Raw genomic sequence first — 24,544 nt, 5'->3', positions numbered from 1 at the left:
TTTACCTCCATCGTAGCTAAGCTGAGAGTTGACAATTTTGCTGCACCGAGGAATGAATCAGAACAGCCTTTTTTGTTTAATAAATTATATATGATAAAGAGAATGGAGTTGGTTGGTGGAACAGGTAGAATTAGAAGCTGGAGAGAATTATCTTTATCAGAGATGATCTGATATCTGATGATCTGTTGAGCTTGAAGTTCAGGGTCTAGAGGAGGCCCAGTCTAGGAAACATCCAGGTCATTATGATGCTACTCCGGTCCTTGGTCTTGGCCTTTTGAGAATACCAAGTGGTGACCCTAGAAATAGCTGTAGTAAAAACACCAATTTAAAATGCTAAGGGTCAAACTCTTGCAGACCATGAACTCCTTTCCTAATGCCCATTGCTTCATCATTACATCACCAACATCATCAAGCTAGGAGCCTGAGGGTGGTGTTACACTCTTACTCACCGACTCTTCCCTGACCGTCCTGCTGTGGGTTCTGCCTCCTCACAAAACGTTCAAGCAGGACTCTACCTGATGGATGAATAGATGGATTAGAGTTCTTGTGTGTGCTCTTTTATTACTTCCCGCCCATTTTGCCTAGTTTTTCTAATTGTCTCTCAAAATGAAGTGTAGGCATTTCTCAAAACAGGCTCCCACTAATGCTCGCCCACCTACTTATGTCATCAAGAGGCCGTCTCAGATCCACATGGAGTTTGTTATCTATACACCAGCTATATGCACCCGAATTGGGCCTGGCTCACCATAGGTGAGCTTTTCAAGGATCTGTGACTTTCATTTATGCCCCCAGTGGCAGGCATGTAGTAACACAATTTAAAGCCCAAAGTTAATGAGGGAATTATATGCCTGAATTATATGCCACGTTGTGTTTTGTCATGATCAAAAGCAAGCTAGGGAGGAAAGGGTTTATTTGGCTTACATATCAGAGTTCATCATCTAAGAGAGTCAGGGCAGGAAGTCAGAAATGGCTAGAACCTGGAGGCAGGAACTGATACAGAGAACACTGCAGAGTACTTCTTACCTGCTATGCTGGCTTACTCCCTATGGCTTGCCTGCCTTCTCTAGAAACCAAGACCACCAGCCCAGGAATGGCACCACGCACAGTGGGCTGGCCCTTCCCCCATTGATCACTAATTAAGAAAATGCTCTACAGGTTTGCCTGTAGCTCGATCTTATGGAGGCATTTTCTCAATTGAGGTTCCCATCTCTCAGATGACATAAAACTAGTCAGCACATGTGGCTAGTCACTTATCAGAAGCAAGCCATGTTGTACACTCATAAGATTTGTTAGGGTTGTGGGTCTCAAGTAGATTCTGTTTCCAGAGAGCAGCTTTCTCTCTGTGGCCTTGAGCCTGTTGGTAGCTTTTCTCTGGTGGTTTGCATCTTTCCCGTGTCCTCTTCAGTGTCCTCAGCGGCTGGTCTGACATCTTTGCTGCCCTGTGACACCTATTACTAAGGTATTAAGAACAGGACTGGGAGACTGTGAAAGCCATCTTTTTTTGAGGAGGTGGGGTTTAGAGATGTAGAAAGCACTGCTAGCGTGTGACTGGCATTCTTGTTGCTGTGGGCAGAGCAAAGCAGAGGCACACCGCACTCCTCCATTGAGGCCCCTCCATACCCCCCTTTAAAAAAATGAGCAGCATAATAGAAGACACTTTAAAGTTGGGCTTTTACGAAGACTAACACTGCTGTCATAAGGCATTTTTTTTTTAAATCAAAGCCCAAGGAGACCTTTAACCACAGTAGAAGCTTCCTCATTTAAACCATGAAGGTTAAACAATAAAAACTAATTTTCTATTCCCAGAATACCCATTGCCCTTCCAGGAAAAGCATCACTCTTCTTTATGAAAACAGGGATGTGTAGCTCCTTGGGCTCTTGGTGTAGAAAGTACATCAGCACTTGTAGAACGTCTCTTCCGCTCACGCCTGGAAGAAATGGTACTCAGGTGGCCATCACAGCCAAGGTATTTACCAAGACTTCCAAAGACTTCCATGGCAGTTGCGCAGTGAGCAGGAGGAGGTCCAACCCTCAGGATCAGTGGGGTTAGAAACCCCTTCTGCCTTTGCCCTCTCCTCTTCTTGCTGAGCTGTTGGACTTCCATCCCTCATGGGGATGGTGAGGAGCTGTGCCCATTCTGAGAGCTTTCCCAGGACTGAAGGCTCTGCCTGAGGAAGCTGGGGGTGAGGGGCATCTCCCATTACGTACCTGCCCAGACAGAGGTGGCTCTAAAGTTCTTAGCTTTGAGGACTCAATGACTCCCCCTAAGGACCTTCGCCATCCTAAAGACACATAGTTGTGTCTCTGAGTGTGAGCTTTAGAGTCAGGGAGAGCTGAGATAAAGGTTCTAAGTCCTGCTTGGACAGGAGTTGTACAGCAAGGTGGTAGTTGCTCTTTCAGTTCGTGGAGATAAAAAAGCCTTGTGCCTAAAGATGACCTACTGCAGGAACCACTAGGGGATTCCAGCTAGGTGCAAGACCAAAACAGGAATGATACACCTCACAAGTTAATGGGGAACCAAAACAGGAACAACAGTCCTTGCAGGTTAAGGGTTCTGTTTGCATTTCAGACAGTTAAAAATAAGTTACTGCTTGTCCCCTGTTAGCTCCTTGCAAATTAAAGTTTCTGTTTATAATTAAGAATAAGTTTCAGTTGATACATTATTTCTCTGGTGGTGAAACGAGCCAATTCAAGTCAGATTAGATCACATTAAAGGCAGGTCTATTGGGAAGCTGCTCTTGGGTGAATTTTCTGGCCCCTGAGAAGGAGGAGGCCAGAGAAGTCTCTGTTGGAAGAGAGGGAGAGAGGAGAAGGGGGGAGCTAAAGAGAGAAAGTGTGCATCACAGAGAGAAGGAGAGAGGAGAGGGAGAGGAGGCCAAAATGTCGGGATTATATAGGGAAGAGCCTCTAGAGGAACGGGCTGGAAAGTTCACAGTTGGGAGCATGGTGTGCCAGCTAGGGACTGAAGGATGCTGGGAGAACCTGGAGGCCAGGTCTGCTTTGATCTGTAAGATATGCACCTCACTCCCTTGACCCAGGATCTGGAACCAAGCACCCGTTTCTTAGATCTGATGTAAACCGCTTGCAACCCTGTTTACACGGTGTATACCCCACCCTTGTTCTGTCCCTCACGTTCTATCTTTCTAACAATGTATAACAGCCAGTTCTCACCCCTGTGAACACCCTATCTCTTCTAAAAATAAGGAACTTCAAGACGCCAGCAGGGGCTGCTCTCAAATCCCGATTTTTTCGGATGAGGCATCTGGCTGGCCAGTTCAGAGTGCATCCCAAACTACAGCTTGCTTTAATTGGATAATCGTGGATTTGGTCTTTTCTCCTTGAGATTCTCAGGTTTAATAGAAGGAACAGCAGGTCTCAAAGGTGTCCGTGAATGGGAAGCCAGGTTCTGGCACCTGGCACCACCAGAAGCAGCTCCACAGGGCCTCCCCACAGTACTGCCAGCATCTATCTACCTGTAGTACTGCCAGGATCCTTGATGGGGGAGGTGGCCCACAGGGGAGGAAGAGCTGTGAAGCCCAGGCAGTCAGCTCCGTGAACAGCTCCTGCTTTCTCTACACCCAAAGACTTCAGATAGCAAGTGTTCCAGTTTTCCCCTTGGCCGACACAGTTTCTAAGTCTTAAGATGTGGAAGGACCATGGGACGTGCCTTGCAAAGCTCCTGCCTCCTAATCGCGGACTTGGTTGTTCTAGCAACCAGCTCCTACCCCTTGAGTCATCTCATTGGCATAAATAGGCCTGGCTGAAAAAAGTTTATGGATAATAGAAGATGTTTCCATCATATCTATATCTACATCTATCTATCTATCTATCTATCTATCTATCTATCTATCTATCTATCTCTATCTATCTATCTATCTATCTATCTATCTATATCTATCTATCTATCTATCTATCTATCTATCTATCTATCTATCCATCTTGCATTATACCAGAGGCCCAGTCATGAGGGGCCTTATAAACCTTAGGACTGTACTTGTTCCTGAAGTCACCAAGTGATTTCAAGAAGAGGAGGGACAAGCTCCTCTTGCATTTAAGATACTTTCTCCAGCCACCATGACGGTTTGTGGCACAAAGAGGAGGTGGGAAAAGGCAATTGCCATCCTAAGTGTACTGGCTGGTTGTGTGTGTCACCTTGACCCAGGCTGGAGTCATCACAGAGAAGGGAGTTGCAGTTGGGGAAGTGCCTCCATGAGATCCAGCTGTGGGGCATTTTCTCATTGCCCCTTGTGGGTGGTGCCATCCCTGGGCTGGAAGTCTTGGGTTCTATAAGAGAGCAGGCCGAGCAAGCCAGGGGAAGCAAGCCAGTAAGGAACATCCCTCCATGGCCTCTGCATCAGCTCCTGCTTCCTGACCTGCTTGAGTTCCAGTCCTGACTTCCTTTGGTGATGAACAGCCATGTGGAAGTAAACCAAATAAACCCTTTCCTCCCCAACTTGCTTCTTGGTCATGATGTTGTGCAGGAATAGAAACCCTGACTAAGTCACTAAGTGATGGCATCTTGAAGGCTGTGGCCTGGGAGGAGGAGATGGGATCTCTGAGCCATTTATCCAGTAGAAGTCCGCAGGACTTCCCCGCAGGAATGGGAAATGGGCTATTCATTTCAGAAACAGCCGGAGTGTGGCATTCATGTGCTAACTGGCTGATGAATACACTATTCTTGTAACTAGGTTGGAGAAGAATTACATGAAGGGTATCATTAAGATGTTAAAATGAATGCATTACATATGTTAACAAGTGTATGAACCCTGTATTATATCTGGCAAGCGGGGTGTTAAATCCTTGTTCAACCAGCCAGATGTCCCTGCAGCTGCTGTGGGATTGCAGAGGGAGGCAGCCACCTGAGACCCTTGCTACTGGCTGGTGCAGATAGTGTCGGGAGCATCTGGCTGTACACATTGCTTCTCCTGTGATTTGATTGACAGGTACCAGTGGATCACGTGATTCATATCATGGCCCAAGTGGGATTTCATACTGATAAACCCAGACTCCAATACCTTGACCTTTTACACAGAACCTAGGCACCTGGGACATATATTTTTATTATTTAGAGAGATGGTATCCATATTGCAATCAAACAAACATAAGACCAATTTAATCTTATATACTCGGGGTCTTGTCCCTAGCAGTTATTTGGCAGTTTGTAAAGGCGGCTTAGAAATTGGACTTTAAAGTGCGACTCAGAGTTTGCATTTATTCACCAGTGTGTCCTCCCATACATGGGCCCAGCTTCTCAAGATGAGCAGCTATTTCCTGGGTTTGGCAAAAAAAAAAAAAAAAAAAAAAAAAAACAACTCCTAAATCATTTAAAAGGCCATGCACGGTCCGAAGGGAGCTGGGTCCTAGTAGACTAGACGCTTTCCCTGTCACGCTCCTGGGAACCATACTTTTTGGATGTCCTGTTTAAGAAAAGTCGCAGAAAGGCCATAGTCAAGACCACAGTTCCACAATTGATCCTTTGTGTTCAGTGTTCCCTGGATGAGAGATTGTGAAATCCCAGAGTTTTTTTCCTATGAGTTAAACTACAGTTGAAATTATTTAAAAAAAAAATCAAATCAGTTGTTTTCATGTCTCTTCAGATGTACTGTGACAGCAAAGATGAAAAATTAATGTAATCTATTTTGACAGATAGAGCACACAGTATTGAAACTTCCCCATTTGCAATTGGAAAACCTGTGGCAGTCCAGGAGGCGTCAATTTGGGGCGATGTCCACTAGGTGGCACTGTGTCCGAACATTTCTTTTATACTTGGCTGCAATTTTTTTCGGGGGTGCCTACTTTATTCACTTTTCTCTTTTCCTTCTGTTTTGTTCCCTTTCCTTGTTCTGCTAAAGGACACTATTATAGTGTAGGCCTAAGTTATGCTTATCTAAAAATGAATACAGCTTTTTGAAAAGACTACTTGTTACAGTTTGACCGTAAATAAGTTCATTCATTCGTGGTGTTTCTTATTTATGCTCATAAGGTTAAAGATTCTTGAAAATAAAGAAAATATCCAATAATAAAAAAAAAAGATTCTTGTTGTCCTGGGTAGTTTATACAAATCAAGGTAGGGGTGTGTGTGTGTGTGTGTGTGTGTGTGTGTGTGTGTGTCGCAGGTAGCTATGTTCTGGGAAAATAGATTGTTGATCTAAGATAGGGAAGTCAGATAGAAAATTAGGTTCTTTAGAACAAAACTTGATAGTGTGCCCTAGGCAAGGGAGGGCTGAAGGAGGGAGGAGGGTTCTTTGTTCAGTTCCACACTCTACAAACTGTCCAGGCTTCTGGGATGTTTATTATATGTTTCTCATATAATTCCAAATGATACCACAAAGGAAAACTTGGCTGGCTGAAAACATAAGGAGTTACTGTGTTTCAACCTGTGGGATAGAAACGTAACTGGGAGATTATGCCTTAGAGTGGACACAGGTGCTTCCAAACAAGGACTCATGGAAACTCTCATTCAGCAATTCTGTTTCTCAGAATCCACCTTGCAGCATCTTTGGAAAATATCAAGGCGATTTGAGACCAGTGGCTGTGAATTGGACCAGGGCAACCCCAAAGTTTCCTCCAAATTGTAGCTGTGTCCCCCACTTGGATACATCGAGCTCTACTTACAAGAAGTGTGTGTGTGTGTGTGTGTGTGTGTGTGTGTGTGTGTGTGTGTGAAAGTGCATGTGAGAGGGCACATTTGTGTATCGGTGCATGTGCACATGTGTGTGGAAGCCAGAAGTCACTTTGGGGTAATTCTTCTTTAGAAGCCACCCATATTGGTTTATTAGGGCAGGGTCTCCCATTGGCTCAAAGAATGGTGATTAGCCTAGGCTGGCTGTCCAGAGAGTTCTAAAAGATGAGCTTGTGAGTGCTGAGGTATCACATTGAGTGCTGAGATGCCCTACTGAGTGCTGGGGTTATGGACTGAGTGCTGGAGCTACCTACTAAGTGCTAAGGTTACCTACTGTGCGCTGGGATGACCCACTGAGTGTTGAGATGACTTACTGAGTGCTGGGGTTACCTACTGAGAGATGGGATGACCCACTGAATACTGGGGTTACCCACTAAGTAGTAGGGCTATCCACTGAGTGGTGGGGTTACCCACTGAGTGCTGAAGTTACCCACTGAGAGCTGAGGTTACCCACTGAGAGCTGGGGTTACCTACTGAGTGTGAGGATTATGAGGGTGTACCAATGTCTAGTATTCTTGGTTCTTTTTTTTTTTTTTAAATAAATCAAACAAACAAACCCTCACTGATTCTCAGGATCTAACTAGATCATCTGAGTTGTACTATGCCAACTGAGCTATCCTTCAGCTAAGATTACTTTTTATTCATCTCAAAACCAAAGGCAATTTAAAATTATAGACTTAGTGGAGTGCTATGTTTATGATTGCCTATAAATAGCAATCACTTTGGAGCTCAAAAGATTGGGGTGCAGAGATATCCATGTTAAAGTATTGTGTGTGTGTGACCTGAGGTTACAGATTCATCATAAGATCCCTTTTTTTGGAACTGAAACTTCCTTTCTGAATGTCTGAGAAGAATTGCAGTTCTTGGGTACTCTAGAGAAATAACACAAAAGCATTACCTCCTGGGTCTCTAACGAGCACTCTAATTCATCCTGGGACACGAACCCTTTCTTCCCCTGACAGCAGGCATTGAAAGTGCTTCTGAGAGGTGCTATTTATTGAATTTTCTTGTAACTAAATGGGTCTGTGGCAGCTCTGACCTAGAAGCCACTGATTAAATGGGCAAGGAAAGTGCATTCCCAGTGGAGAGGGAGAAAAAACGCCCCTGCCCATTAATCAGGGGCTTCAGCCTGCTGCTTTGGTCTGGGTCTCAAGCCTTAAGATAATTTCCTCATTTGCCCATGTAGAAATCCTTGCAAAGGGGATTTGTGGATCTCAACAGAGACTACAGCAGCAGCTACGAGTGTATTAGAAATTCAAGTCAGAGACCCCAGGCCGGGCCTCCTGGATCTCAGACTATCTGATACTGCAGTTGGCACCTGACTGCCCTCCTGCAGGTCAGCATGTACTGCCCTCTCTCTGTTTTGAGCGTCACTGCACTGGCCACAATGACATTTTTCTTGATTTTTTTTTTCTATGTGAGGCCAAGTGCGTAGAAAATCAAGGAACAAATTTGTAGAAATGTACCATGCTTTTCTCCGACAGTGGAGCAGGGAAGCGAGACGGTAGCTTTAAGTCTCAAAAACAACCCTGTCTCCAACATGGCTATTCTAATCAGGTAAATATACAGTACATATATGTGTTATCTATGTGTAGATATATATGAAAGATATAGGAAACAGTACATATAAATGTTTAAAATTATATGCAATGTAAAATGATGCACTTGATGTGTGTAAACACATAAGAATATATAGTTATAAAATAAACCATATATATACATACACATACATACATAAATAAAACAATGCAGGGGGCCACCATCTGCTTAAAATTCCTACAGTGGGCTTGAAGCTGTCTAGGGACCCAGGTGTAGGCCAGGGCAGAGGCTGACCTTATGTGACTTCTATGGCATCTCTAAGAGTTATGAAAACCAGAATAGATTCTCATCTCCTTTAGGGGTATCTGAAGGCGGAGAGAATAATAAAGAAGAATAAAATGTTATCTCTCATTAACAAGAATTGAATTCGTGTCATTTTATCTACCCATTTATTGGTCCCCCTATAAGGCTGAAAGCCTTTCTGTCTACATAGGGAAAACTCTTGTTACAGGGTCTATTCTTTAGACCTCATGGGGTAGTGATAGTGATAGTGGTTCCCTATTAAGTGGGAACCGGGACCCCGTCTTGTGTTGGTAGCTCAAGGTATCTGGGTTTACTGGGCCCTCAGCTGGTTGTTCACCTATATTACCTCATTTAATCATCCTGGCTGGTCTGCTCTGGAAGCCATGATTTGAACCAAAGCAAAGCTAGAGCTTCAACTGGCTCTGTCTTATGGGGCACTTTATGTTAGCTAACGTCTGAATTGGGTGGGCACACGGTCACTTGGTAGAGGCTTCATTCTGAGAGCGCAGGTTAAACATATAGTCACCGATACCTATCTACTTATACTCAATCTTTGCCTGAGCTATGCATCTAGCCTTGTTTCCAGCAGTGTTTTAAGTTCATTGTTGGCATTCTAAAAGCTTTCAGACCTTCATATAGTAGTTTAAACACACTGACTTTAAAAAACAAAATTAACTACTAGGAGCCAGGTATCATTCTCTTACTTGTGGGCTGAGCCTCTGCATTCTAATAGGAATTCACTACTGAGTTCCATAGAAAGAGGCCCACTGAAGACTGAAGAGAATAATACATTGTATATACACTTCATTTCCATTTGTGTACTTGTTACATAGTAATTATGCTCAGTTGTCTTGTCTTACAATTTAACTTTGTTTCTTTTTATTGCCTCAAAGGATTTGGTTGTTGTCGGTGGTAGTGGTGGTGGTGGTGGTGGTGGTGGTGGTGGGGTGTGTGTGTGTGTGTGTTGGACTTTTTAAGTATTTGGGGAGCTTGGATGCTTAGGAATGTGAGATCCAGGAGTTTTGCTTCCTCTGAGCTTCTGGCTTCATTTTAAAGCATCTTAACTGATTTTGCATCTGGTACATGGGTTTTTTTTTTTTCCACTGGTTTACAGAAAGAATGAGTTTATGAATACAATTCTCCTTTATTTCAGGAATTACAACATATTGTGGGGCCACAGCGCTTCTCAGGAGTTCCAGGTAATTATGAGTTTGAATGAATGTTTGAAGTCCTACACGGGTGGTAGTCTTTAAGCTTACCTGCTTCTGTCATCCCCAGCTATGATGGAAGGTTCATGGTTCGATGTGGCCCAGCGGGGCAAGCCTGAGGCTCAGCCATTTGCACACCTCACCATCAATGCTGCGAACATACCATCGGGTAAGGTATATTTACCCTCAGCCTGAGAACAGTTTTCAATTTTCCATTCATCGGCCCATGGATGTACTCAAACCTTCTACACCGAGAGGAGGAGGCAAACCCTTCAGTTGAGCCCTACCTTGCCAATCTTGTCACATCATCTCTGTATTCATTCTCAGGGACAGAAGTGGGTGTTTAAGCACCTGCCAGTTGGGAACACATATAATTGTTCACAGTGCCCATCTGGTTTCACTCTGAAGTAGGCTAGTTTAATATCAAACGGATTCCCCACTGCCTACTTCCTTGGTGGATGACTGCAGTCCGGAAGCCAGAGATTTTCCCATCGAGGAAGGCTGTGTGGGGGCTAGCAGGTGACGGCGGTCCTCTGGAAGCTGAGACATCCTGTCCCCTTTTCCTCCGCTTACCTTCCCACTCTCTGGCAAATATTTAGTTTATTAGACCAGAGGCCTGGTTACTTTTGAAGATGAGGACCCTTAGCTACCTCAGTGTGCTAGCTAGTCATCACAAAGCCCCACTGGCTGCTCACCATGAGCTAGGTGAAGATGACAAGGACTCCAGGGAGCATCATGAGAGAGGGGTACCTGAGCATCAGCATCAGCAATGCGGCGGCCTGCATGCCACACACCTCCAGTGGCTGAGGGATTCCGCTGTGTGTTCATTACCTCTCACCCTCACTGCAAGGGAGCAGGTCGCATTCAGATTGTTCAGACACTACTGCAGTGCTGCACACAGTTTGTCCCTTGCTTGAGGTCCCTGTGGTAACAGGAGGAGAAGCCGACATTCGTCTCTATTTAATTGGCAGATCGGTGCTGCGCATGATCCTAGAAGCAGGCTACAGGGTACTTGTGCTAGGTTGGCTTTGTCAGAAGGGTCACATTATTTTTGCATGCGGTAGAATAGTTTGGAATCCAGTGACAGGGCTCTAATGTGTGCTTGGGCCTGTGACCTTGTATGAAGTACCAGTCTGTGCCTCAGCTGTAATAACCATGGAAGCACTGTCCACCTTGTAGGACGGCTATACAGACTGTGTTTTGGGGTGAGGAGCGGCCATATTACATTCACTAGATGTGATTTAAAAGTATTATTTGAGCTGGGCAGTGGTGGCGCACACCTTTAATCCCAGCACTTGAGAAGCAGAGGCAGGCGGATTTCTGAGTTCAAGGCCAGCCTGATCTACAGAGTGAGTTCTAGGACAGCCAAGGTTATACAGAGAAACCCTCTCTCTCAGAAAAAAAAAATTACTATTTGAACTTAACTAAGTCATTATGTAAATTCTACTTTGTTTCATAAATGGCTTAAGGCAGAATTTTCTCCTTTTTTTTAAGTTTAAACTTTTTGAGTCTTTTAAATAATAAAAATCTATCTTTTAATAAATTGTTTTGCCATTACTATAGCATAGACCATAGAGATTTTTTTTTGTTGTTGTTCTGATAGAAGGTACAGAAGGTGAGAAATGACCTCTTGAGTTGTCAGGAGAATCTCCAGGCTGCCTGTTCTGATCTTACACATAGTCAGTTCCATAAACAGGGTCTGTCTGGGTGTGCCTGGTGGTGGAGCCACACTAATTTCCTCTGAGTGGGAAAACTAGTTTGCATGCTCACAAAGGCAATCAAATTAATACCAGTGTGCGGGCTGCGTGTGCTATGACTGTACCCTGCATTTATCTTTTCAGTTCACTTTAAATGGCATAGGATAAATATTGCCTGAGAGCCTGTGCCAAAGTCGGCTTGGCAACGGCAAGTATGTTTTAGTTATAAAGCTCCCTCTGCAGGCACCTAGAATCTAATCAGTGCCAAAATCCAGGCAAAACTCCTGGTTCTATTCCGACAGCTATTTGGTTGAGAATGCAGGGAAAAGAGCCACTCTATGCTTCTGTTTAAGAAAATAGAGTGAGTTGTTCTGGTTGGGCCAACAGCACCTCTAACCCCTTGTTCTCTCAATGCTGGCCAGTACTGAATGATTCAGAGGAAGCTGGCTTGGACTTGATATTTTTATTTTGGAGACAGAACCCGTCGTACGTGGACTTTTACCTTATGCGGTTTCAAAGTTTTAGAGTAAAATGCACTAGGAAGCACTTGGGGATAGGGTCAGAATACATAATTTTCCTTAGGAAGCTGTTGCAGGCTAAATGTTTGCTGAGGTCCCTTTCCAACCTCGAGCAGCTGGGAGCCCAGCAGAGAGCTGGGGAGGTCAGCCAGACTGGGCGAAGAGGCCCTCAGCATGCCTCATTAGCAATAGAGATCCTGGCAGGCAGGGCAGCCCTCCGCCCTTCCATGTTCTCATCTTTCCACTGACTGTTATCTTTGGTGAGTCCTTTTATTCACGCTGCCTAGCTTTCCAGCCTTTCTTCTGTGGGCTTCGTGAACTCCCCAATGCCCAGTCGAGTTTCTCTCACCAGCATGCTCCATCTTTTCCACCCATTTTGGACCCAAAGCATCCTAGTGTTCCAGCTTGTCTGTCTTCTGATCAAGCTCAGCTCGGCTGAGCATCAGGAGTCTCTTCAGCTTTGGTTGGGCAGCTCCTTGTCACTGATGTCAACCCTGTTCTTGACAGCACACAGCAACAGACGGGCCACATTTTGTATGTTCACTTTCCTTACTGTCAGCTGTGAGCATCCTGAGGGTCCATTACTTGGGGGAAAGTCTTCATTATGGATGAAGCGAGTTCTTCTGCATTATGGGCAGAGTGGGTGTCCAGAGAAAGCTCCAGGTTAGGTGTCTTCCTGTCAGATCTCCAGGATGAATTAAGGCTTGAGAACAGGTATGGAGAAAAGCAGAGAGGCATATTTTAGTAGCTTCCATTGGATTGGGAGTGGCACTCGACCAGGGTTCTTGTCTTTCTTCACCACAATTGTGTATTACTTTGTTGCCTTCCTTGGCCGGCTCACTCCAACATGAGTTGGCTAATCCCATAGAAAGAAGACACTTCACATTAGTAATTTAACTTGTCTCTATAAAGAGACATATAAATAGCAATTGAATGGAATACAGTGCAGAAAGAAGCTGGGCAGTGTGGGATAACATGAGATGGGAACATCTTTAATTTCGTGAGATTTGCCCATGGGTTAAGTGGCTATCTACCAGGTTGGAGGAGTTATAATGTCAGCGCTTATGACAAGCTTGTAGTGAGTAAGCTTGTATAGTCTCATGTTGATTCACTTGGGACTCTAGGGTGATATCTATATTTGGAACATTTGACTCCAGGGAGAGCTAGGAAAAGACTTTCAACGGAAAAGGAGGACAATTGCTGTTCAGTGCCTGGTGACTGGTGACTGTAGCAGCCCCGCTGTAAAGTCTGAGAACATGCCTGCCCTCTTTGGAAACTGGAACTATTGTTTTTTTGGTCATTTAATGATGATTGACTACTGCCTCATCTCCCCTTCCCAGTTTTTCTGCTACCTGTTCAGTTTCTGCTGTAGCTTGACTTGGAGATCCTCAAATCATCAGATCCAAGAGACCATAGACCATTCTCTTATTCATGCTCTGACTCTCTAGAGAATGATACAGGTGTTGAAGTCTTCCCGGGACCAGGCCATGGTGGGAAGGTAGTATTCCTTCCCATAAACCATAGTGTAGGTGGTAGTATTATTGCTGTTGCTGTTGTTGCTGCTGCTTCTGTTAATACAAGGATCTCCTTGGATCCACCACAACCAGAGAGTTGTCAACTTTCATGACTTGGAATCTAGTTGATGGGGTGGTGGCTTCCATGACAGTCTCTGGGCTTATTTCTTTCCTTTATTTTTTTTTCTCTTTTTATGAAATTATTTATGTATATAGTATAAAGCAATAGGTTTCATAATGCCATGTTTGTTCAAGTATAGCATGTATTTTGATCCTATTTACTTTTCATCACACTCAATCATAAATACTGCCCCCTTCTGTTTGTATGGTTGGGGTGTGAGTATCTCCTAGTTTCCATACATGAGCAAGAACTTGTAGTCCTTGTCTTCTCATGGTCTCCCTGACTGACTTCTGTCACTTACCATCTCAAGACTAACAAGTTGAAGACAGCATGGCACCCAACATTTCTTTTTATGCTGCAGAAACAAATTATCCCCCGCTCCCATAGTCTGAGACCTGGCTGTCTTTTACCTTGCTGATGTCATAAAGATGGCAATGTTAGTTTGCTGTAACTCTTAATAAAATCCCTGAAGAAAAGATGTGGTTTTGGGCTTTCCCATAGTTCTGTAAACTCTCACCCTATCAGTTATCACTTTTGCCAGTAGAATAATAAATGTCTGCATTAATATACATATGGAATAGTTTGATTTATTATAGAGGCATCACCAATTTTTAAAGACCCAGTAATACACATCAAGGAAGTGGGCTATGAAAACCATTGGGCACACAGCTGATTTAGAATGTTCTGTAGAACTTCGACTTCTCCAAAAGCTGTAGCTAGCATGGCAGTTCCTCGCCATTTCATATTGTGGACCAGAAGGGGTCGTAAGAGAACTTGGAACTTGGGAGTGACTTTACAATGTGTGAATGCAATTGCATGAAGGTGAAGATCTGGGGTAAGCTAGGAAGCTTGGAGTGTCTCTGGGAGAGCCACCAAGTTGTGTAACCCAGGCTACTAGATAGTGTGGGGACACTGGATAGTGACACAGATGGAGGCTGACCTCCGCAGAGCTTCTGTGACCCAGATTCACTTAGCCCTTTACACACCCCTCTCCACAAACTAAATAAAAGTTATGCTATATGAAGGATGGAAATTCTCTTCCTGTGCAAGGTGGCTTCTTTCCCAGCTGAACTGACTCTGCTAATTACCATTTTTCAACTTGGGGTGAACTGCTCCTGTCCATGGGGCTCAGTCTCCTGTTTATGCTTGGTAGCGCCTACGTGGAGGGAGCTTTGATCCTTTTCTGTGGAAATAATTTGCTCTCTCCCTCTCTCTCCCATCCTCATAGCAATTCTCTGTGCTTTCTCCAGCCTTTGCTTCTTCTCTGGACCACGTTGCTTCATCACTTGTATCCTATAGCTTCCTTAAGGGCGGGAATAGAGGAATTTTGGGTCTGTGCCTTTACAGTGCCTGACAGAAAGCACTAAGTACTTCTGAGCGTGCCCAGGTGCATATAGAAAATGAGTATCAAGGTAAGTTACTGTGTTGGAATAAGGACTGTCATGTTAGTGTATGACGCCACCCCATCAGCCTATGGAAATAATGAGGAAGTTCTCTCATCCAAGAACTGGTTTCTGAATCCTGTGCCTTTTTTTCTCTCTAGGTTCCCATAAAGTCACTCTGTCCTCTTGGTACCATGATCGAGGCTGGGCCAAGATCTCTAACATGACGTTAAGCAACGGAAAACTAAGGGTTAACCAAGATGGCTTCTATTACCTCTATGCCAACATTTGTTTTCGGCATCACGAAACATCAGGAAACGTCCCTGCAGACTATCTTCAGCTGATGGTGTATGTCGTTAAAACCAGCATCAAAATCCCAAGTTCTCATAACCTGATGAAAGGAGGGAGCACGAAAAACTGGTCAGGAAATTCCGAATTCCACTTTTATTCCATAAATGTTGGGGGATTTTTCAAGCTCCGAGCTGGTGAAGAAATTAGCATTCAGGTGTCCAACCCTTCCCTGCTGGATCCGGATCAAGATGCGACGTACTTTGGGGCTTTCAAAGTTCAAGACATAGACTGAGACTCATTTTGTGGAGCACTAGCATGGATATCCTAGATGTCTGGAAACTTCTTAAAACATGGATGATGTATAGACATGTGTAAGACTACTAAGGGGCATGGCCCATGCTGTACAAAACTCACGGTCCTCTCTCTTGACCTTGTACAAGTCATGTAAATGTAAAGTCCATAGGGGATGTAGACTCATGGTGATGACACAGCGGTTTTACAATTTTGTAATGAATTCCTAGAATTAAACCAGTTTGGGGAAAGTATACCGATGCTTATGAAACTGCACGTGAGCTATGGAAGGGGGTCATAGTCTCTGGGCCTAACTCCTGGACACGTGCCACCGAGAACCTCGAAATTAAGAGGGCGCCGTTTCATTGCAGAGAAATGATAGTTGGAAGGGTTAAGTTCTTTTGAATTGTTACGTTGTGCTGGAACCTGCAAGTAAGTTCTTTTTTCTAATGAGGAGAGAAAATATATGTATTTTTATATAATATCTAAAGTTATATTTCAGGTGTAATGTTTTCTGTGCAAAGTATTGTAAATTATATTTGTGCTATAGTATTTGATTGAAAATATTTAAAAATGTCTCACTGTTGACATATTTAATGTTTTAAATGTACAGATGTATTTAACTGGTGCACTTTGTAATTCTCCTGAGGGCACTTGTAGCTAAGGGGGAAGGATACTGTTTCTGGTGACCACACGTAGTTTGTTTCTCTATTCTTTTTAACTTAATAGAGTTTTCAGACTTGTCAAGCCTATGCAAGCAAAAAAAATTAATATGAATACCTTGAATAATAAGTAGGATGTTGGTCACCAGGTGCCTTTCAAATTTAGAAGCTAATTGACTTTAGGAGCTGACATAGCCAAAAAGGATACATAATAGGCTACTGAAATCTGTCAGGAGTATTTATGTAATTATTGAACAGGTGTCTTTTTCTACAAGAGCTACAAACTGTAAATTTTGTTTCTTTTTTTTTTTTTAAATAGAAAAGTACTGTAGTTTATCAGCCAAAAACCAATCCACTTTTTAATTTAGTGAAAGTTATTTTATTATACTGTACAATAAAAGCATTGTCTCTGAATGTTAATTTTGGTACAAAAATAAATTTGTATGAAACCTGCCTAGTGCTTTTTGTTCTTGTTCGCTTTCGTGTGGGTCTTGCTCTGCGATCCTGTTCTTTCCAATATGATAATGTGGCTTCTATCTTTCTCCAAAGGTTACTGGGAGAAGTGCAGATTTAATTAAAAACTAGGAACAGATTCAATTAAATTAATGAACCTTGGAATCTGAAAAATAATTTGCAGGGGATTTGTATGCAAGGGTGTAGCCAGAGAGAAAACAGGCTCTTCACTCAAGAAAAAGAAAAAAGAAAAGAAAAGGAAAAGAAAAAGAAAATGAAAAAAGAAAAGTTTGCTCTCGTTCATATCATAAGAAAAATATGGTGCTTTCAGCTGGGGGAAATTAGGGCTTTCTTTCCCATACTGTAGTAAAGGGGGACTCACTTTGGCCTGGACACATTTCCTTTTGGAAAGCTGTGTGGATGAACTGTCTAAACCACAGTGGTTACTCATGAAGGGCAGAGACCAGAAAACAGTCAGCTTGGGAAGGCACAGGAAGCCCATTATTTGAGATACTTGTCATTGGAAGATAAATATTTTAGGATGATGTTGACAGCCTAGAATGGAGGAAGGAACAGCAGATGTTACAGAAAAGAAATTCTGTAAATATTAAATAGCAGAGCTATGGTAGTGAGACTTGATGGTATTGGCCACATACACGGACTGTTTACATCTGGCAGTAGATCTGAGTCTGAACACTGCAAAACCTGACTTGGATGCTATGTCTCCCGACGGCTGCTGCTTGTTCTAAGGGAGAATTTCTAGGAGCAGCCGAGTTTCTGCAGCTTCTGTAGACACAGAATCTTGTCACAGCCTCATTAGCTACCCAGCTTATCGCCTGCTCCTTCAGTTTTCCACTTGCTCATTTCATAGTGATTTGTTGAGCATCAGTGATGTTGCTAAGCACAGTACTGGGCACCATGGTTGCTAGGGCAGGTCTGCCAGCCCCGGGCTCCCATTCTAGTGCTGGGTCTGCTTTCGATAGACAGGAAGCATGTCCTGCTTGGTCCAAACCTTGGGAGTCTCAGAGTCTAAAATGAGACATCAGGAAGCAGAACCAAAGTACAGTGGGGACACCGAATATCCACTATTAGTTTTTACTTGAGGGTGGTAGCGTGTTAGTTATTTTTGAACTGTTGTGATAAAAACCTAAAGTGAACACCTTAAGGGGAGAGAGGTTTGTTTATTCCAGCTCAAGATTTTAGAGGTTTCAATCCATCATGTTGGGGAGTTGGTGTTGGAGCAGAGAAGTAGATAGCGGGGCAGTCAGGGTACAGAAAGCATGCCCGTACTGCAAGTGGCTCTGTCCCTCTGCCCTCTCAGGTACACACTGACATAGTGTACCTTCCTGATCTACGTGCTTCTCCATCCAGACTAGCTGACCCTCAAAATCAGCTCTCCATCAAGAATGACCAACCTGCACTCTCCCAAAGATGCAGGAATAAAGTGTCAGGATCTCCTGAGGTGATTCATAGAGGCCGTCCATCCAGCCAGTGAAAGCAACATGGCGTCATGTGATGTGGAAGACGTGGAGATTCTGTCACAGTGTGATGTGGAGGTTTATGAACACTACGCACCGGCAGATCCCAGGTTGTTAGGTTATGTGTGTGTGTGTGGGGGGGGAGGTGGGCAATAATGACTTAGTGCCATGTTTAGAATGGGACATAGCGAGAGGCCAGGAAACCACCTCTCTTCCACTCATGCCTCAGTTTGCCAAGATCTGAGCAGCATGTTCTAAAACGGGTTTAAAATGCAGGCGGGAGCACACAGCGCTTCCCTGCTTTCTTCTCTTCCATCTGCTTTCCCTTCCCATGCATATCTTTTTTGTCCCTGCTCTCTATGACTTAACCCTCTCATCCTCTGCCTGCCCAGACTCCTATGTCTCCCACTGTCCCAGTTTGCTTTCTGTTGTTTGATAGAAACCACAACAATAGCAGCTGGGGAGGAAAGGGTTTATTCGGCTTACATGTTTTAATTGCAGTCCATCAGAGAAGGAAGTCAGAGCAGGAGCGGAGGCAGAATCTGGAGGCAGAGACCGCAGTGGAACATTGTTTACTGGCTAGCATGCTTTCTTATACCACCCTGGACCTCCATTCCAGGGGTGGCTCTACCCACAGTGACCCGGACCTTCCTGCATCAATCATTAATCCAGAAAACATCCCACAGACTTACCCAGGGGAGGATCTAATGGAGGTAACCCCCAGTTGATGTTTCCTCCTCCCAGATATGTCTAAGTCTGTGTCAAATTGATAAAAACTGACCAGCATAACTCATGGTCCTTAGGGAATAAGGAGGCTGTTGGGTCTCCTTGAGATGAGACTAGAGTGTGTCCCTGCCCTGCTACAGCAGGATCAGTGGGAGGCGTGACAAAACAGTGTCAGGAAACCTGCGTCTAGTGGATGTAGTGTGCCTGAGCTGCCGGCTCATTTTACCTGCTGCATGTCAGCCCTCTTAACCTGCCAAGTCTGGGGAAGGAAAACATGCCAAGTCCCAAGTTATCTGTCTTCCTGAATCAATGTTTACAACCACACCAGGCCCATGCATCCAAAAGATGACGTGAAGCAATTCTTACTTAGTGTGGTTGCTTTCTTCAGTTCTCTGGCTTTTTGTCATTCGTTTGCAAAAACAAGAACAAAAAAAAAATTGCATTGGTGTTTTGTCTACAGCTATAAACAAGTATCCTTTATAAATGCTTATGGCAATTCTTTTGTTCTTTTTTAACTTTAAAGATTTAGTGTGTGTGTGTGTGTGTGTGTGTGTGTGTGTGTGTGTGAGAGAGAGAGAGAGAGAGAGAGAGAGAGAGAGAGAGAGAGAACAAGAGAGAGAGAATGAGAGAGAGAAAAACGAATGTTCTAGGGCTAAAGGAGGCCTTCTGATCCCCTGGAACTGGAGCTATCGCTATCAGCCATTGGGAGCTGCTTGACACAGGTGCCGAGAAACAAACTCATATCTCTGCGTGCACTCTTCACTGCAACGTCACCTCTCCAGCCCCATTTTTATTTTGGTAACTTGAAACCCTCTTGGGGGCTTGGTACTATGGCATCTTAATCAGCATTCCAGCTTTTTGGTTTTGTTTTGTTTTAATTAGACATGGCCTGAACCAGGAGCATTGGCATCCAAGCACAGATGGTGGGTGCCCCAGATCAAGCAGAGAGCAGAAAGGGCTTCTCTCCTCTAGCTTTACTCAGACCTTCAGTATATCAGACGCTGCCCACCCACACTGGGAAGACAATTCCAGAAATACCCTCACAGACACACCCAGAAATAGTGTTTTCCTGTCTGTCTGGGAGTCCTACAGTAGTTCAGTGGATTTGCCTCATAAAATTAACTGTCATGCTACATTGAGGACTCCAAGTCACCTGTAACATAATTTAGACGAAGCTTCTTTTTTAGAAATTCACTTGGACGATGGCGATATTGCTTCTCAACTTGATGGGGTTACCATGGAAACAAATCTCTGATCATGCCCATGAGAGAGTATCTAGATTAGGTTTGTTGAAGTTAGACTCGCCTTGAATGTGGGCAGTACGATTTCCTGGGCTGAGTTCATGCCCCGGTTGGTAGTACAGAAGTCATTAGGAGCATCTGGCCCATGGGGATGAGATAGAACAGTGTTGAGGATGAGATTCTATGTTAACCCAGGATTCACAGATGTGAGTACCGGCCTCTGTTTAGCTCAGAGCATGTAGCTCAGGAGAAAGACTGGCAAGATCACCAGAAATCATCCAGACGCTGAGTGGCAACCCAGACACCAGGGGGCGCCACGTGCCTGTGAGCCCTAGGCAGAGAGACAAGACCCTTTGCAGCGTGGCTTCTCAAAGCTTCCACGAAGAAGTCCTGTCCTTGAAACCATGATGTTGACCTCTGAATTGGAATGGCCGCTATAACATAAAACAAGCTTGTTGGCTTAGAACTGCAGAAATGCATTTGCTTTACTTCTGGATTAGGAGGCTGAAACAAAGGCGCTGGCGGCGTCATAACCTTCTGGAGATTCTGAGGGCCAGTTCTTCTTCACCTCTCTAGTTTCCAAGGATTCAAAGAGTTCCTAGCACCTTCCCTGTTCCAAATTCTGCCTCTGCCCTGTCTTCACACTTCTCTGTACCTCTCTGTTTTCCAGTCCTCCATCTGCGCTCTTGATTTTATTTTGTGTGTGGACATCAGCATATCACAGCGGGAGCACAGGGGTCAGAGGACAACTTCTTCCGGTAGCTGTTTTTCAGCTGGGTCCTCGGGCTTCACATCAGGGTACCTCTACCTACAGAGCCATCTTACCAGCCTCACCCTTTCTTTTTTCTTTTTTCTTTTTTTTAATAAAGTCACAGGGGATGAGATTTAGGGTCCTCCCTGACCTCATCTTCACATATTGCCTCACATCTGCACTGGTTCTTTGACTAAGGAAAGCCACACTCACGAGTTCCAGAATTTATAGGCCATTGACACGTCTTTCAGTGGGGGGTCGCTGTTCCACCTGGTAGACTCTCCCGAGTATCATGTCTAAAGTCCCGGCTGCTCTGTTGCCAGCCACCCTCCTTTTCTCCCTTTTGGGGCCTTGGCTTGAGGGAACTATTGGGCATGAAGAGACTGTGATTATGAAAATAACAAGCAAAATACAGAGCGATGCACATTCCTATGTCTGCACACTTCTAAAAATGTGGAGGCAAGCCGCAGGGGAGCCCCACCAACACCAGTGTGTATCTGTGCAGGAGAGGTGGGATTATGGGTGTTTTCTTCTTGTTGCCACGCTCTTGTTACACCGCTATTGAAGTCAGCAGTAAAGAGCATTAAACCATCTTTTCAACAGAGGAAAGAGACGGCGGCTTTTGGAACAATCTAGGTTCTGAGTGGTGGGCCTGTGTGCTTTTGAAGTGGAAAACCCAGGGGCTTGTGCAGAGCCCCGGAGGGCTGGAATGTGAAGGAGCCACCTTTTAAAGCTGGAAGAAGCTGCTTCTCCCAGCTGTAAACAGTCTGGTACTGTTGCCAGCCTTTGACTTGGATTACATTCCTGATTAAGGGCTAAAAAATACCCATGGGAGTCAGGCTCAGTCACCACTGCTGACTGCACCACTTTGTCCTATGACTCATCTCCCCTCCATCTTCCCGATTCTAAGAAAGAGACCGAGAAGCAGGATGCTGTTGAAGAAGGGAGAACACAGTCCTGCGTGCCTCAAGTGTCTGTTTAAGAGGCTCAGACTTAATTTTTCAAAGATTACCTGACAACTTGTTTTCTGCCATCAACAAGGGAGTAAGCAAGACAGAGATGGAGATTAATGAATTGAAATGTTTCCTTAGCATGTAACTGCTCAAAAATGGCATCCCCCTTGGCATGGCTATTTAATCAGGTATGCCTCTTTGTAATGGATGGGTACAAGAAGCTCAGAGTTAAACTGTGTCTTTCTGGATGATATCATAGAGCTTATGGAGAAAGGATGCCTTTTTCTAATAGAAATTATTTTGTGGTACCCAAGTTCCTATATCTACCCAGGGGATGCCAGTCAAAAGAAGTCTAGCCTAGAAGACCGTGGTGCCCACAGGGCATCTACTGCTCTTGGAACAGAGGTAAACCTATGGCCCATCAGCACTGTGAGAATTCAGATGTTCTATCAGTAGAATCTGAAGGAAGGAAGTAAACTCCTCAGGATTCTCTAAAGAAGCATGGAGAGACGTTCTGATCGATTGGCGGTAGATGTAAGTGGGGATTAATTTAGGGAAATTGCCTTATGTCAGTATGGAAGGCTGAGAAATTCCACTTTAAAGTTTTTAAAAAATGTTTTAATTTAAATTTATTGTTTATTTATTTACATCCCAATCGCTGCCCCCTTTCCTGGTCCTTACCTCACAGAGTCCTTCCCTCTATGCCCCCTCCCCTACTCCTCTGAGAGGGTACATTCCCTCCTGGGTATCCCCCAACCCTGGTACATTGTCTCTGCCAGATCAGCACATCCTCTCCCACGGAGGCCAGACAAGGCAGCCCTGTTGGGTTAGGATTCCAGTTAGACTACAGCTTTAAGGAGAGCCTCTACTCCAATTGTTGGGGGACCCACATGGGGACTGAGCTACATGTTTGCTGCATATGTGCCAGGGGTCTCGTTCCAGCCTGTGTATGCTCTTTGAATGGTGGCTCCATCTCTGAGAACTCCCAGGGGTCCAGGTTAGTTGACTCTGATGGTCTTCCAGTGGGGTTCTTGTGCCCTTCAGAGCCTTCAATCCTTCCCCCAAATCTTCCATAAGAGTCCCTTGACCTCTGTCCAATGTTTGGCTGTGTGTATCTGCATCTGAAGTTGCTGGGGAGAACCTCTCAGAAGACAGTTATGCTAGGCTCCTGTCTGTAAGCATAGCAGAGCATCATTAATAGTGTCAGGGATTAGCATTTGCCCATAGGATGGGTCTCAAGTTGGGCCGGTTATTGGTTGGCCATTCTCTGCTCCATCTTTGTCCCTGCATTTCTTTTAGACAGGACAAGTTTTGGCTTGGCGTCCTTATCCCTCTACTGCAGGTCTGGCCTGGCTACAGTAGGTGACCACTTCATTCTATGTCCCCACTGTTAGGCATCTTGGCTAAGGTCACTCACATTTTAAATCTGGGGACCCTGGGATGCTGATAGCACCATTCAAGAGAACTCACAAGGCCTAGGGATTGGGGTGGAGGGCATAGATAGAAGTGCTACATTCTAAGGACCAGGGTTCTGATGTCAGGGCAGGAAGCAGTTACCCCAGCTGCAAAATAGAGAGACCAAAATTCCTTTTGGCTCTGCATTTGTTCTGTCCAGCTCTCAGCTGTGTGGATGGTCCCCCATAGTGAGAGTGGACCCTCCTTCAGTCACCATGGAAAACACTCTCCCAGACACATTAAAAAACAAGTCCTCAGCAGTGGTCCAAATTTGTATCTCACTCTAGTGGACATCTAAAAATGGACCACTGTAGGCTTAGGTTTTTCTCTAAAGCTATTTTATTTAGGGTTCTTAAACACTTCAGCCTCCCTTCTAGCCCACTGACCAGAGGTAGAGGTAGGAGAAAAAAGAAGGTTTATAGGAAAAGAGGATGTGAACCTATTTAGAAGTAGATCTTTGGGGGCGATTCCATTCTTTGTTGTCAGGATACACAAATCAGTAGCAGCAGCTCTATCCAGCAGAAACTGCAAGGCTCCACTAAATCTGCATGAGTCAGCAGAAGTGGCAAGAATCAGCCGGAATACCACACGAAGCTGTCTGGCATGTTTCTTTCTACTAAGTGAAGATCAGTGAAGACCAGCAAAAAGTTTCATGGCTAACAAGCAGGGACCAGTGAAGCATTGCATAGTATAGCAATGCAAGAGAGACCCCTCATGTTTCTAGGATTCCGTTTATGTTCGTTGCAAACACCACACACCCTCTCACGGGTCTGCTTCAGCAACATCCTCTCGTGTGCCTGTGCAATGAAAGCCTGGGAACTCACTGTATCTTATTTATTTATTTATTCATTCATTCATTCATATTCACTTTACATCTTGAACCCAGCCCCACTCCCGCCTCTCTTCTCATTCTTACCTTTACATATCCCTTCCTCCACTGCCCCTCCCTTTCTCAGGGAGCCACTCTTGGGTACCACCCCATCCTGTGACTAGGCACATCTTCTTCCACTGAGGTCCAACCAGGCAGTCCAGATAGGGGAAGAGGAGCCAGTGGAAAGAATCAGAGACTGAAGACCAAGCTACACATTTGCTACAAATGTGTAGGGGGCCTAGGTCCAGCTCCTGCATACTCCCTGGTTGTTGGCGCAGGCTGTGTATGCTCCCAGGGTCCAAGGTCACTGTGTCTTGTTAATGTTTATAGTCATTGTTTTTTTTTTTAAACTTTTATTGCATTATGATGATAAAAGTTACATGATTTCAATTTATCTGAATTTGTTAA

The 24,544-nt window shown here is 44.5% G+C and overlaps 1 protein-coding gene and 2 long non-coding RNA genes across 5 annotated transcripts in view; 2 read left to right on the top strand and 1 right to left on the bottom strand.

The window, feature by feature from the left end:
• Tnfsf11 (TNF superfamily member 11) overlaps positions 1 to 16,661 on the top strand; it is a 32,586-nt gene extending 15,925 nt beyond the window's left edge. The window contains exons 3-5 of one of the 2 annotated variants that reach the window (XM_031361436.1): positions 9,678 to 9,723; positions 9,803 to 9,901; positions 15,126 to 16,661. In XM_031361436.1, coding sequence (XP_031217296.1) covers positions 9,678 to 9,723; positions 9,803 to 9,901; positions 15,126 to 15,547 — 567 coding nt within the window. In that variant the 3' untranslated portion in view covers positions 15,548 to 16,661. The remainder of the gene's footprint in view (positions 1 to 9,677; positions 9,724 to 9,802; positions 9,902 to 15,125) is intronic. The other variant, XM_031361437.1, reaches the window with a different exon arrangement.
• Positions 146 to 21,026, bottom strand: LOC116084440. 2 transcript variants are annotated; one of them, XR_004116111.1, is made up of 4 exons: positions 20,019 to 21,026; positions 15,239 to 15,355; positions 450 to 515; positions 146 to 306 (listed from the first exon to the last, which is right to left on the bottom strand). It is a non-coding gene; the product is annotated as an uncharacterized LOC116084440 (long non-coding RNA). The 2 variants fall into 2 exon arrangements; XR_004116112.1 differs by lacking the exons at positions 146 to 306; positions 450 to 515; positions 15,239 to 15,355 and adding an exon at positions 18,600 to 18,681.
• A 1,245-nt stretch (positions 21,027 to 22,271) lies between these two features.
• Positions 22,272 to 24,544, top strand: part of LOC116084680 — a 48,623-nt gene continuing 46,350 nt past the window's right edge. Inside the window, exon 1 of the long non-coding RNA XR_004116216.1 lies at positions 22,272 to 22,344. This is a non-coding gene — a long non-coding RNA (uncharacterized LOC116084680). The remainder of the gene's footprint in view (positions 22,345 to 24,544) is intronic.

This window comes from Mastomys coucha, unplaced genomic scaffold (genome assembly GCF_008632895.1).
Source record: "Mastomys coucha isolate ucsf_1 unplaced genomic scaffold, UCSF_Mcou_1 pScaffold9, whole genome shotgun sequence".
Classification (NCBI taxonomy): Eukaryota; Metazoa; Chordata; class Mammalia; order Rodentia; family Muridae; genus Mastomys; species Mastomys coucha.
This window is presented reverse-complemented; position numbering and strand designations above follow the sequence as displayed.